This window comes from Gobio gobio, assembly GCF_949357685.1.
Source record: "Gobio gobio genome assembly, chromosome: 24".
Classification (NCBI taxonomy): domain Eukaryota; kingdom Metazoa; phylum Chordata; class Actinopteri; order Cypriniformes; family Gobionidae; genus Gobio; species Gobio gobio.
In genome coordinates this window covers 41,890,957-41,906,086 of record NC_137120.1, presented here as the reverse complement: position 1 = coordinate 41,906,086, position 15,130 = coordinate 41,890,957, and the positions used below count along the sequence as shown (strand labels likewise).

The 15,130-nt window shown below is 40.9% G+C and overlaps 2 protein-coding genes across 2 annotated transcripts in view; both read left to right on the top strand.

The window, feature by feature from the left end:
* The window catches only part of LOC307120889 (uncharacterized protein), a 678,898-nt gene that overhangs the window by 522,700 nt on the left and 141,068 nt on the right, over positions 1–15,130 (top strand). The window lies entirely within an intron of this gene.
* stab1 (stabilin 1) overlaps positions 6,528–15,130 on the top strand; it is a 96,173-nt gene continuing 87,570 nt past the window's right edge. The window contains exon 1 of the mRNA XM_079808056.1: positions 6,528–6,774. Within this exon, the coding sequence (XP_079664182.1) occupies positions 6,721–6,774 (54 nt within the window). The 5' untranslated portion in view covers positions 6,528–6,720. The remainder of the gene's footprint in view (positions 6,775–15,130) is intronic.

The following is a 15,130-nucleotide window of genomic DNA, read 5'->3' as shown; positions in this document are numbered from 1 at the left end:
TAAATCTCTTCTTTGTGTTCATCAGAAACTCATAAAGGTTTTTGGGACAACATGAGGATGAGTAAATGAAGGATCATTTTCTTTTTTGTGTGAACTATCCCTTTAAATAGTCAAGTCAACTTTTATTTATATAGCGCAGATTGTTTCAAAGCAGCTTTGCAGTGTTAAACAGGAAAATAATGCAGCATAATTTTATTCAGCCGTTCTGGAGAAAACAGTGATATCATCAGTTCATTTCAATTATCACACAGTGACAGTGTGGGCTTTAGATCAGTAATTTAGTTTATATGGTTATTTTAGTTTAATAATTAGATTTATTTGGATATTTAGTTGAAAAATTTAGTGTCCCCAACTGAGCAAGCCAAGCCAGAGGCAACAGTGGCAAGGAAACCAAAACCCCATCAGGAGCAGAATGGAGAAAAATATGGGCCATTGACTTTGTAGCTTGATTTGTTGGCATTTGTACCATAGATATCCATAATAAAGGCCTGATGTCTTACGACGGAGTCTCTAACGTCATCTAGCGGCAATCTTGTCACAGGCCAGCTTTCTAGCGGCCATCTTGTCACAGGTTAGCTTTCTAGCGGCAATCTTGTCACAGGCCAGCTTTCTAGCGGCAATCTTGTCACAGGCCAGCTTTCTAGCGGCCATCTTGTCCCAGGCCAGCTTTCTAGCGGCCATCTTGTCACAGGCCAGCTTTCTAGCGGCAATCTTGTCACAGGCCAGCTTTCTGGCGGCCATCTTGTCACAGGCCAGCTTTCTAGCGGCCATCTTGTCACAGGCCAGCTTTCTAGCGGCAATCTTGTCACAGGCCAGCTTTCTGGCGGCCATCTTGTCTCAGGCCAGCTTTCTGGCGGCTCCTGATGTAAGACGAGTGATCTGAACACAAATACTCTTATCTCGCTGAAATCTGGACGCATTTACAAACGGTTTGGTTTCTTACAAACGTTATTAACGTGGCTACAATTCTGGATGCTTGAACAAATTATGAATAATTTTTCATAAGTATGCAGTGTCATAACTACATCTCTGACGTTTATAACAAACCAAACAGTTTGAAAATCGGTAGAAAATTGAGCAAGTTATGGTTATTTAAAAAGTGCACGCACCACTAAAACACAATGAGTGAGCGAGCTGAGTGTGACAAGATGGCCGCCAGGAGCGGATGTCGACCTCCATTGGCCAGCAGCGGACGAGACATCTAGACTTTATTATGGATATCTATGGTTTGTACTAGCCTTGCAACTTTAATAACATTGTAAAGTTTTCTGCACATTATGAAGGAGTTAGACAGACTGAAGCATCTCTAATGAGCTGAGAGTTCATCGAAAACAGCATACAATTTCATTTATTTATATTTCATATATAAAACAGGGTGTTGCTCAGTTGTTTCCAGGGTGACTGTGTGGTTTGTCATGCATTGCTAGTGTAACCCCTCCTGTTCAAACCGCCCGCTCCAAGCGGGACTCGAACCCGGGTCCGCCCGCATGAGAGTCAGTCGCTCTAACAGTAGCTAAAGGCTGCAACCTCTAGAGTCAGTCACTAGCGTGTCTCTTGAGATCAGAGGAGTGAGGTTTACTCACACAGAGACTACTAGCTGACCTCAGTTACACCTCACTCCCATCCGGGTCACGCAAGGTTATAATCGTTAATGAAAACGAACGAAAAAACGAAAACTAGGTGGGAAAAAACATTGTCGTTAACTGAAATAAAAATAAAAACGAGGCATTACAAAAAAACGCTAACTAACCAAAACTGTAGTGTGTGTTTGGCAGGGTTTATAGGGTACGTTTAGTATAGGGAGTGAAAATTGTACAGCTGTGGTATTTGTATAGGTTTAGCTCAAGGTTTAGGTTTAGCTGTATATTTGTATTTTAGCTCAAAGATGTGTTGAACACATGTGGTTCATGTGTGTCTTTAGTCTGTCTTTAGGTGTTTTACTGGCACACATCACACATTCTGCACTGCGGGGTGTTGAGACTGTTTACATATCTGTGCTCATATGTACATTTTATGTACTGGTTTTATTTTTGAATGAACATTTTCTAAAATTGTATGAGTTATTATTACACAATACTTTTTCTGACCTTTTTGAATCTTGCCCCTGACAAATAACCCAAAGACTAAAACTAACACTAAAACTAATAAAAACTAAACTGAAACTAAGCATTTTCAGATAATATAAACTAAACTAGCAAACCCACTTTAAAAACTAATTAAAACTAAATTGAATTTGAAAACAAAAAGTCAAAACGAAATAAAAATAAAAAGTAATGAAAAATGCAAAACTATAATAACCTTGGGGTCATGGCACCAATGTAACCCCTCCTGTTCAAACCACCCTCACCAAGCGGGACTCGAACCCGGGTCTGCCCGCATGAGAGTCAGTCGCTCTAACAGCAGCTAAAGGCTGCAACCCCTAGAGTCAGTCACTAGCGCATCTCTTTTGTTGGAGTGTTCTGAGTGGCTTTTAGTATGCTAGGACAGTGCTTTATGGTTGCTAAGGCGTGGTAGGAATGATAGCTGGTTGCCAGGGCGTTGCTATGTGCAAGTGTTTTCTCAGTAGTTTTTAGTGTATTTCTATGCTGGGAGGTTGCTATGCAGAGGTAAGGTATTCTGAGAGATTTATCATTGCTATGCAGTTGGTGTGGTTTTTAGTTAATTTCTGAGCAGTTGCTAAGGCATTGTTTGTGGTTGTGTAACTGAGGTCAGCTAGTAGTCTCTGTGCGAGTAAACCTCACTCCTCTGATCTCAAGAGATGCGCTAGTGACTGACTCTAGGGGTTGCAGCCTTTAGCCTCCTTGTTAGAGCGTCTGACTCTTATGCGGGCGGACCCGGGTTCGAGTCCCGCTTGGAGCGGGTGACTTTGGGGTTACTGTTGCAAGTGCACATGTCTTTGCAGTTACTAGGGTATTGTTATGCGGTAGGGCTGGGTAAAAAAATATAAATTTCTCTATTTTATTCTATTCTCATTTGTATGAACCGATATAGATTCTTAAATCCCAAGAATCGATCTTGATGAATGAACGGGGCATTGTAAAGCGCCTCCCATACAACAAATCGCTAGCCTGGATGCCAGCCGAATTTAGCCCCGCCCACAACATTTGAGTTCGGGAAATTAGTCATATTCTGACCAGAATTGAGTATGACGACAAATCAGGCTAATAAATCGCAATATAATACGGAAAAGCCCTATTCAGACGGCAATTGTTTCTCACGTGGACGTCCATAAAAATAAATTCCACCTCAGTGATAAAACTCGTGCACTTGGATGCCGATTTATTCACACGGTGGAGGAGCGAGTTTTGTGATCATGCGAACCTTGGGAACGCGCGCTCATGTGGTCATTAGCATGATTGCTGTAAAAAAAATGTTGGCTTGGAATAATAAGAATAAATTCATATTAAATTTAATAATAGGAAATTATTCGGTTAGTCAGGAAATTATTCACTAATTAAATATCCTGTTTAAAAAATAGGAAGATAGGATGTAATTTTAAAAATGTAGAAATGAGCGGAAATAAGTTATTTTTATTTACATGAGGTAAACAATACTGCTAATTTAAAGTAATGTTAATTACTGCCGTAAAAACAGCCCATTTCAAATATTTACTTGTTTTTCTCTTTCTCTTTTGAGCAGTAATAAAAGAGAAAAAGAAAAACAAGTAAACATTTGAAACTGGGATTTTTATGTGGGTGATGGGAGAAAAACACAGACATTCTGGATTCAGATGGGAATATAAATCACAGACTAGCCCCTGTCAATGATGAAAATACCTTATGACTCCACGAAAAACAATTACCGTCCCGATAGGACTAAAGTCTCAGACTTCAAATTCTTTCAATGTTATTACGAAATTCAAACAGCTTTTGGCGCTCTTTAATCCGGCGCGAAAGCTGTTGCCGCCTCAGCGAAGCGCACGCGAACCGACCATCTCTTCCGATTTAAGAGTTACACAGGAAATAAACATTAATCAACATCAGAAGGTTAGTTAAAAGATACAGTAGAACTTACCCAAATCCGTGAGATGTCTCATGAAATCGGGTAATCTGTGTTAATTAAACAGCTTGCATTGTTCATGTTATATTTACCTCAGAAAAGCCATTCAGCGCCCAAAACTCGTTAGTCAGCTAAAAATGACCTTGCTAAATATATGTATCATATTACATATTCATTGTATTTTACTGCTCTTCAGTGTTTAATGTATGTTTGAATAAACCTGTCAAGTTTTTATGACAGCCACCATTTAAATATGTATATTTCAAAAACGAATTGGAGTAGAAACATAATCTTTTCGTTATTATTTTAATTGTATTATTATAAAAAAACTTACTTGTGTGTAACTGAAGTGTTTGTATACAAATCAGTTAAATTTAACATTCAGTATTATAGTGAGATTTTTTTTCCTTGAGAAAATTTGCTGTCTGATATCCAAATTAATTGATATGGAAAAGAATCGAATTGAATCGTGAAATGTGTGGTATTACCCAGCCCTACTAGTTGCGTACTAGTATTCTGTATGGTTGCTGGGGTGTTGCTATGCGGTTGCAACTGAGTGTTTTTATGCATCGATGTGGGTACTAATGTTTTCTCTGTGGTCTTTACTGAATTGCTTAGCTGTTGCTTAGACATTGCATGTGGTTACCCGGGTGTTGCTATGTAGTTGCAAATGTGTTCTCACTAGTTTTAGTGCATTGGTATACGGTTACTAGGGTGTTGCTATGCAGTTGCCAATGTGTTCTGAGTGTTTTTTAATGCATTGCTATTCAGTTACTAATTTCATTGTGGTTTTTAGTTCATTGCTGAGCACTTGAGTGGATTTCAGGGTGTTCAGAGTGTATATTAGTGCATTGCTATATGGTTACTAGGGTGTTGCTATGCAGTTGCTAAGGTATTATGAGTGTTTATTCATGCATTGCTATTCAGTTACTAATTTCATTGTGGTTTTTAGTTCATTGCTTAGCACTTGAGTGGTTTTCAGGGTGTTCAGAGTGTATATTAGTGCATTGCTATACGGTTACTAGGGTGTTGCTATGCAGTTGCTAAGGTGTTCTGAGTGTTTTTTCATGCATTGGTATTCAGTCACTAATTTCATTGTGGTTTTTAGTTCATTGCTGAGCACTTGAGTGGATTTCAGGGTGTTCAGAGTGTATATTAGTGCATTGCTATATGGTTACTAGGGTGTTGCTATGCAGTTGCTAAGGTATTCTGAGTGTTTTGTCATGCTTTGCTATGTGGCCATTAAAGTTTTCGCTGAGGTTTTTCAGTGAATTGCTTAGATATTATAGGTGTTTACCAGGGCACGTGGTTGCAAATGTGTTCTCATTAGTTTTAGTGCATTGGTATACGGTTACTAGGGTGTTGCTATGCAGTTGCTAAGGTGTTCTGAGTGTTTTTTTCATGCATTGCTATTCAGTTACTAATTTCATTGTGGTTTTTAGTTCATTGCTGAGCACTTGAGAGGATTTCAGGGTGTTCAGAGTGTGTATTAGTGCATTACTATACGGTTACTAGGGTGTTGCTATGCAGTTGCTAAGGTGTTCTGAGTGTTTTTTCATGCATTGCTATTCAGTTACTAATTTCATTGTGGTTTTTAGTTCATTGCTTAGCACTTGAGTGGATTTCAGGGTGCAAATGTGTTCTCACTAGTTTTTAGTGGTACTTATCAATTTCTAAGGTATTTTGACTGTTATTAGCACGGTATTATGCATGCAGTAATATCTGGTCTCTAGATATGTCTCAGAACCCGCTTTTTATCATCTACTGTATAAAAAGTCCAATCACTTAGAAAAGTAATAACAAGGGATGTGTTACATGTCGAAGTTTAATATTCAGCAAAATTATAATGTGGCACAAATACCCTCAAGATAATTGGGATAACACAGTTTTTTAACCTGACACACTGATAGTTTTGATACACATGTGATCTCTGTCAATAGTATCAGTATTCAGCAGACAGACACAATAGCAGGAACTCCCGAAGTCTCAAACTGATGACACAGCAGGGCTACACCGCATGTCTGCTTTCCAATTTCCATCTTCTGCAATCTCATAGAAACTAGCTCTTTAAATTACACGTTTTTCAAAGAGTCACTTTAAAGACTTTACAGTGAAATGGGAGATATAAAACTCAAATGGCACAGCAATGCACCGACGTCTCCAAGGTCACGGGTTCGACTCCCACAGAAAACTGCAGCTGATAAAATATTTTAGATAACGTGCTGGTGTTTAAAAGTCTCGTGTTCTCACAGGTTTCTCACTTTAAAAATCAAGGCGACCTCCTCTCTAACCCTAGCACTGCTGGCACATTGGTGAGATAAAGAAAAATGTGCTAATGCTCAATGTACTGCTTTCAAATTCTGCTGAACCCTGCAATCTGGTCAGCTGACAAGCATGGACTTCCCAAACCATCATGGAGGCGACCGGGTGGAGGAAATCCGGTGATTTTCCTGTCAGGAAAAGATGTTTTTCTCACCCTTGCTTGAAGCCGCTGTGTGTTGGTATCAAAAGCTCCCTCACTCGGTGTCAAGCGGCTCGACATCCCTGAGCGCACATGAGCGAGAAGATCCGGACGGGTTTTTCTGGAGATGTTTGACATCGAGAGATCCAGTGGTGTCCTGTGATTGGAGATTGAGGCCGGTCTCCGGAGAGGCTCTTCTGTTTGTGTTGCATGTTTATCTGACAACTTTCAGGAGTTTTTCTGCTTTTGAGGAAGCAGACATGTCTTATCTTCTCACTTTGGGACTCGCGGTACTGTGGACTGTACAGATTCAAGTAAGTTGCATGAAAAGTTTATTGTTCACGTCTTTAAATAACAATTTTTGGGGTATGTACCATGGTATTAATGAAGTATGGACCATGGTATTACCAGTTATTATGGTATTTGCATGGTACTCGAAGATACAATTTTTGTAATTGGTCAGTGTGAACTATTACACTTTTGTAAGGGTGCTATATTTTTATTTATAATACTTTTTAGACATGCCAATACTGTGGTATTCTTTGAAATAATATGTAAACGCATTGTACTATGGTATACTATATTTATACTTTGATAAATACTTTGTATGATAGACAGATTTGGGTAAGGTGTTGAAAAGTGGAGTCTACAACTTTAATGAACTATTTAAACGATTTGTTAAAAGTTGTACCATGGTATTCTTTGAATGACTACACTTAGGGCCCTTTCACATCTTGTTTGGTCCGGATTTTCGGACTTTTCAGTTTAATCCGGATCAAAATGACAGGTGTTAAACCTCCCCCAGACCAAACAGACGAAATTTGGTCCGACGAAAAGAGTTTGTGGTGAGCAAAGGTTTGGTTCGTTTCTATAGTGCGAAAAGCATTTTCTGTACGGTTCAGACTCTCAGAGCATTTACAGGAAGTTAATGTTTAAATATTATGTTATTTTTGTATTTAATCTGGGCTATATTGATTATGAAAAGTGCAAAGATGCGCAATATGTCAGAAGACAGAAGGTCAGAGGTGATTTTGAGCACTTCATTAAGTTTTGTTTTGTAGAAAGCCTTTCTTTAAAGTCAATTTGGTTTTGTGTCTTAATTTTAATCAATGTTTCATCAGCCAATCGCCTGGATTTAATAAATCAGAAGCGAATATAGCAGACAATAATCGTGACACTTGCTTTGCTCTTGAACACGTCTCATAAATAAACCCAAACTCAGCTTCACACACATGAGAAATAAGTGTGTATCTTCTCACTTTGGGACTCGCGGTACTGTGGACTGTACAGATTCAAGTAAGTTGCATGAAAAGTTGATTGTTCACGTCTTTAAATAACTATTTTTGGGGTATGTACCATGGTATTAATGAAGTATGGACCATGGTATTACCAGTTATTATGGTATTTGCATTGTACTCGAAGATGCAATTTTTGGAATTGGTCAGTGTGAACTATTACACTTTTGTAAGGGTGCTATATTTTTAATTTATAATACTTTTTAGACCTGCCGATACTGTGGTATTCTTTGAAATAATATGTAAACATTGTACTATGGTACTTTGATTTATACTTTGATAAATAATTTTTATGAGTTGAATGATTCGGGTAAGGTGTTGAAAAGTGGAGTCTACGTCTTGAATTAACTATTTAAACGATTTGTTAAAAGTTGTACCATGGTATTCTTTGAATGACTACACTTAGGGCCCTTTCACATCTTGTTTGGTCCGGATTTTCGGACTTTTCAGTTTAATCCGGATCAAAATGACAGGTGTTAAACCTCCCCCAGACCAAACAGACGAAATTTGGTCCGACGAAAAGAGTTGGTGGTGAGCAAAGGTTTGGTTCGTTTCTAGTGTGAAAAGCATTTTTTGTACGGTTCAGACTCTCAGAGCATTTACAGGAAGTTAATGTTTTAATATTATGTTATTTTTTATTTAATCTGGGCTATATTGATTATGAAAAGTGCAAAGATGCGCAATATGTCAGAAGACAGAAGGTCAGAGATGATTTTGAGCACTTCATTGAGTTTTGTTTTGTAGAAAGCCTTTCTTTAAAGTCAATTTGGTTTTTTGTCTTAATTTTAATCAATGTTTCATCAGCCAATCGCCTGGATTTAATAAATAAGAAGCGAATATAGCAGACAATAATCGTGACATGAGGCGCCGGCGCGATCACGATTGCTCTTGAACACGTCTCATAAATAAACCCAAACTCAGCCTCACACACATGAGAAATATGAGGAGAGAAAGCTTGAAGTGGCCACTTTTAAACGGACAGAAATAGTCCAGCAATGCCAGTGTTCACTAGTGGCAGCGATACGAGTCTGTTCACTCATTCCTGTCAAAGACGCTGACGTCACACACACGTCCGTTTACAAACCAATCAATGTGAAGATGCCGCCCACATGATGACGACAGGACTAGTGTTAATTTTGACACCTATTTTTAATTTAGTCTTAGTCTTGTGCCAAATGTCCTTGTTAGTTTTAGTCATATTTAGTCATCCACATATCTTTTTTTGTTAGTTAAGTTTTAGTCAACTAAAAGTCTCGTCATTTTAGTCTAGTTTTAGTCAAAGGAAAACTCAATATATTGTGTGGCAAAATAAGTTACATAAAATATATATAACCTGTATAATGTATGTGCCACAACACCACAGCAAACTGGTTTATTTACAGCATAGATGCCTAAAATCAGCATTAGCTTGAGATGATGGGCACAAAAATCGATTTCGATCTTGATTCAGGATGAATTCATATGGCCTACTGTACATTTAAGGAAACATAAGTTTGCACTATTTTAAACTTTTTTTGTGGTTAAGTTATATTTGCTTGCATTCATTACTATTCACTATTATTAACATTTTAAAATTTCACAAATAAGTCAGCAGTTATGATCTGCAATACTTTTTTGAGCACCTAGACTACATGTACATTTATTAAAGAGCCACACAGGCTCCAGTAATGGCATTTCAAATGAAAAATATTATTTTTCCAGCCACAAAATGACTCTAATTTGCCTCTTTGCATTGTAATTCTCTATTTTAACCTTAATTACTACACTAATTGTAATATAAATAATACAAATATTAGAAGACAAATGTTTTAAGTGGTCATTATTGGACCATAATTATTGCACAAATAGTATTTAGTACCAAAATATCTCCTCAAAATATTCAATAAATATTATTGAACTAAAATATAGGCTATTTATTTCAAAAATAGTTAAGGTGTATGATCACATTTGACCACCAATGAGTATACGTGACCAATTAGTAAGGAATACCTGAGGGCTGAATAAAAGAAAAAAAACATTAACATTAATGTTAACAATATTGCATCTATCATCACTCTCCATAATAAAATGATCCTGTAAATATGGTTGATGTAATAACCAATGCACACTATGCTGTACTGTTAACCAGAACCTGCTGCAAACACCTGTATAGTGAAGCTGTTGTCTATCCGCTTAAGCCATTCACATGTATTGACACAGCGCTAGAAGTGTTGAGCGCTCCGGGAACCATGTTTTATCTTAGTTTTTATTTTATGCAAAACAATTTAGTCTCGTCTTTTTTCGTCAACAATAAAGCATGTTAATTTAGCCTCTTGGACATTGGTGCAGTCTCGTCATGGAAAAAAAGGTCGTTGACGAACATATTTAGTCTTGTCTTGTCTGACGAAATGAACACTAGACAGGACGCAAGTGTGCCATGTAAAGTTCTTTATTGCGCTCGCATGATGGCAATGTGAAACCAAACCAAAACTTTGTATAAAATGTATCAAAACATGAACTTTGGTGCGGACCTTCCGGTGTTTAGTACTAGGAATGCCACAATTCTCAATATAATATTGAAGCGTTCGGTACGGCATTCACGGTTCAATAAGCGCTTGTGAATTGCGGTTTTTCGGTTTTGCATTTAATTAATTATTTTTCTACACATTCTATCATTTGCCTCCATCCCAATACTGAACAACGCGACATACATTCACATCACAGGTCAGTGGTGGAGTTATACTCACAGGACACTAGAGTTATTCACAATCACCAAAGTTCATTATTTGCATGCGTTTTAAAGCCTTGCCGGTTAAACATTTCAATCGCATGCTCATGTACATGAGCTTTTCCGAGCGCGTGCACTAAACGCCTGTCAAACACGTGATTACTGGACTCAGTAGTCGTCTTACTACACTAATACTGTCAAATACACACAAGGTTAACATAAACATAGTCGGTTATGTCTAAAGTGAAAGTAAAATCGTGTGTGTGTGTATATTAGATGTGTGCAGGTCTTTAATTGACAGCGGCGCAGCCTATAGTGAACACGCCGTCCTTAAAGGGACAGTTCACCTCTAAAATGATGTCATTATTTACTCACTCTAATATTGCTCCAAACCTGTATTCATTTCTCCATGACAGAATTTTCATTTTTGAGTGAAATATCCCTTTTTAATGTTAATACAACAACAAAAGACAAAGAGAAAATCACTCACTGCTCTTGACTGATAGAAGAATCAGTGTATATAGTGTATGTAGTGCAAAAAGTCTATGTAGTGTTTTATTTTAACATTTATTCATTCAATTTCATACTTAAATGCTGCTGTACAGCTCTGAGCTGCCAGTGTAAATCTTTATATATATTTATTTTATATTATACTATACACTGGAATGTGTACAATGTTTTTTTATAAGTAAAGTTTTAAGTTTAAGTAAGGTTTTTCAATTCTTTTAAGTAAAATAAAGAAAGAGTATTGCAATAAAAAATTCTCCTTAACCTCTTTCTGTTCCTGTCGCCTAAGAATAGAATAACAAAAAACTGATGTGACAAGCCATCAGAACCGAACCGAAAACCGTGGTTAAAACCGAGGTGTGTATTGAACCATGGACCAACTGTATTGTTGCATCCCCATTTAGTACTATGGTCATTTTTTGTTTTTGGCCCATGGTAGTACCAATTATTATAGTATTTACAGGGTACTCCCAAGACACTTCCTTGAATACCATGCCATGGTACACCCCCTATAAAAATGATATTGTCATGGTACCAGATCCACTTTTTGGTATTTTTTTGCCACTGATTAATGTTATGGTACTGACCTATTAATTTTTTGTAAGGGTGGTATAATTTTAACTTATATAATACTTTTTTGGACATGCACTACTATGGTAATATCATAGTATTTTTAGAAATACTATGTAAACGCCTTACAAAAAGTGGGGGTACCATAGTACATCGCTGATATTAGATGATAATACTTTGATTTATATTGGTATAAATATATTTATACTAGTAGTCTCTGTGTGAGTAAACCTCACTCCTCTGATCTCGAGAGATGCGCTAGTGACTGACTCTAGGGGTTGCAGCCTTTAGCTGCTGTTAGAGCGTCTGACTCTCATGCGGGCGGACCCGGGTTCGAGTCCCGCTTGGAGAGGGTGGTTTGAACAGGAGGGGTTACACTATGTCCAAAGGAAAATGATGGTACTTTGATTTATTAAGTACATGGTATTCCCATGGTCCATGTCCAAAAACTATGGTACCATAATAATAAGTAGTATTTGGACCAGAACCATGATAATACTATGGTATTTTTATATAGATACTATGGTATATGAATATGCTAAACATTTGAACTCAACATACACAGATAGCATCCAGATGTGGGCCACTTCTGGACAAAATGAATGTGAGCCTGAGGTGACCCACATGTAAAAAAGAAAATATGATACAAATATTCCAAACACATGTGGGCATTTTAGGCAAAGCAGCACTGGATAAAGTGGCCCATGTGGTAATAGTGAATATGACACATGTGAATATCACAAAATGTTTCAAAAAACAAATGTTTCTTTGGACAAAAATCTAATCTGTGTGTAAACCAAAAGTGGCCAATGTTGTAGAAAATGTGGCCTAGTTATATTAATATATAAACATACACCGATCAGGCATAACATAATGACCACCTTCCTAATATTGTGTTTGCTGACCCATCGAGGCATGGACTCCATTAGACCCATGAAGGTGTGCTGTGGTATCTGGCACCAAGATGTTAGCAGCAGATCCTTTAATTCCTGTAAGTTGTGAGGCGGGGCCTCCATGGATCGGACTTGTTTGTTCAACACATCCCACAGATGCTCGATTGGATTGAGATCTTCACTCCCAATGTGCATCAATGAGCCTCAGCCGCCCATGACCCTCTGGCCGGTTCTCCACTGGTCCTCCATGACCCTGTGGCCGGTTCTCCACTGGTCCTCCATGACCCTGTGGCCGGTTCTCCACTGGTCCTCCATGACCTTGTGGCCGGTTCTCCACTGGTCCTTCATGACCCTGTGGCCGGTTCTCCACTGGTCCTCCATGACCCTGTGGCCGGTTCTCCACTGGTCCTTCATGACCCTGTGGCCGGTTCTCCACTGGTCCTCCATGACCCTGTGGCCGGTTCTCAACTGGTCCTCCATGACCCTGTGGCCGGTTCTCCACTGGTCCTCCATGACCCTGTGGCCGGTTCTCAACTGGTCCTCCATGACCCTGTGGCCGGTTCTCCACTGGTCCTCCATGACCCTGTGGCCGGTTCTCCACTGGTCCTTCATGACCCTGTGGCCGGTTCTCCACTGGTCCTTCATGACCCTGTGGCCGGTTCTCCACTGGTCCTTCATGACCCTGTGGCCGGTTCTCCACTGGTCCTTCATGACCCTGTGGCCGGTTCTCCACTGGTCCTTCATGACCCTGTGGCCGGTTCTCCACTGGTCCTTCATGACCCTGTGGCCGGTTCTCCACTGGTCCTTCATGACCCTGTGGCCGGTTCTCCGCTGGTCCTCCATGACCCTGTGGCCGGTTCTCCACTGGTCCTTCATGACCCTGTGGCCGGTTCTCCACTGGTCCTCCATGACCCTGTGGCCGGTTCTCCACTGGTCCTTCATGACCCTGTGGCCGGTTCTCCACTGGTCCTTCATGACCCTGTGGCCGGTTCTCCACTGGTCCTCCATGACCCTGTGGCCGGTTCTCCACTGGTCCTCCATGACCCTGTGGCCGGTTCTCCACTGGTCCTTCATGACCCTGTGGCCGGTTCTCCACTGGTCCTCCATGACCCTGTGGCCGGTTCTCCACTGGTCCTCCATGACCCTGTGGCCGGTTCTCCACTGGTCCTCCATGACCCTGTGGCCGGTTCTCCACTGGTCCTTGATGACCCTGTGGCCAGTTCTCCACTGGTCCTCCATGACCCTGTGGCCGGTTCTCCACTGGTCCTCCATGACCCTGTGGCCGGTTCTCCACTGGTCCTTCATGACCCTGTGGCCAGTTCTCCACTGGTCCTCCATGACCCTGTGGCCGGTTCTCCACTGGTCCTCCATGACCCTGTGGCCGGTTCTCCACTGGTCCTCCATGACCCTGTGGCCGGTTCTCCACTGGTCCTCCATGACCCTGTGGCCGGTTCTCCACTGGTCCTTCATGACCCTGTGGCCGGTTCTCCACTGGTCCTCCATGACCCTGTGGCCGGTTCTCCACTGGTCCTCCATGACCCTGTGGCCGGTTCTCCACTGGTCCTTCATGACCCTGTGGCCGGTTCTCCACTGGTCCTTCATGACCCTGTGGCCGGTTCTCCACTGGTCCTCCATGACCCTGTGGCCGGTTCTCCACTGGTCCTTCATGATCCTGTGGCCGGTTCTCCACTGGTCCTTCATGACCATGTGGCCGGTTCTCCACTGGTCCTTCATGACCCTGTGGCCGGTTCTCCACTGGTCCTTCATGACCCTGTGGCCGGTTCTCCACTGGTCCTTCATGACCCTGTGGCCGGTTCTCCACTGGTCCTTCATGACCCTGTGGCCGGTTCTCCACTGGTCCTCCATGACCCTGTGGCCGGTTCTCCACTGGTCCTCCATGACCCTGTGGCCGGTTCTCCACTGGTCCTTCATGACCCTGTGGCCGGTTCTCCACTGGTCCTCCATGACCCTGTGGCCGGTTCTCCACTGGTCCTTCATGACCCTGTGGCCGGTTCTCCACTGGTCCTTCATGACCCTGTGGCCGGTTCTCCACTGGTCCTCCATGACCCTGTGGCCGGTTCTCCACTGGTCCTTCCTTGGAGCACTTTTGATAGAGACTGACCACTGCAGACCAGGAACACCCCAAAAGAGCTGCAGTTTTGGAGTTGCTCTGACCCCAATCACAATCTGGCCCTTGTCAAACTCGCTCAAATCCTTACGCTTGGCCAGCTCATTTCAATTATCATACAGTGACAGTGTGGGCTTTAGATCAGTAATTTAGTTTATATGGTTAATTTAGTTTAATAATTAGATTTATTTGGATATTTAGTTGAACATTTTAGTGTCTCCAACTGAGCAACACAAGCCAGAGGCAACAGTGGCAAGGAAACCAAAACCCCATTAGGTGACCTAATGGAGAAAAATAAACCTTGGAGAAACCAGGCTCAGTCGGGGTGCCAGTTCTCCTCTGGCCAATTAACAAACAGCGCATGATTATTATTCTGGCAACTTTACAGGTCAGAGGTCATAATAAATTGTAATATTCGAACAATCGGAGTCATCACGCCGGAGACGGGTTCATTGAGGATGCTGTGACGATGAGGCAGTTTCAGGGGGAGTCTAGGTGGACTATGCTGTGATGATCCAGATCTGGCAAACAGGAGCCAAAGTACCATCATTCCATGCGGTGTGTGGGCCG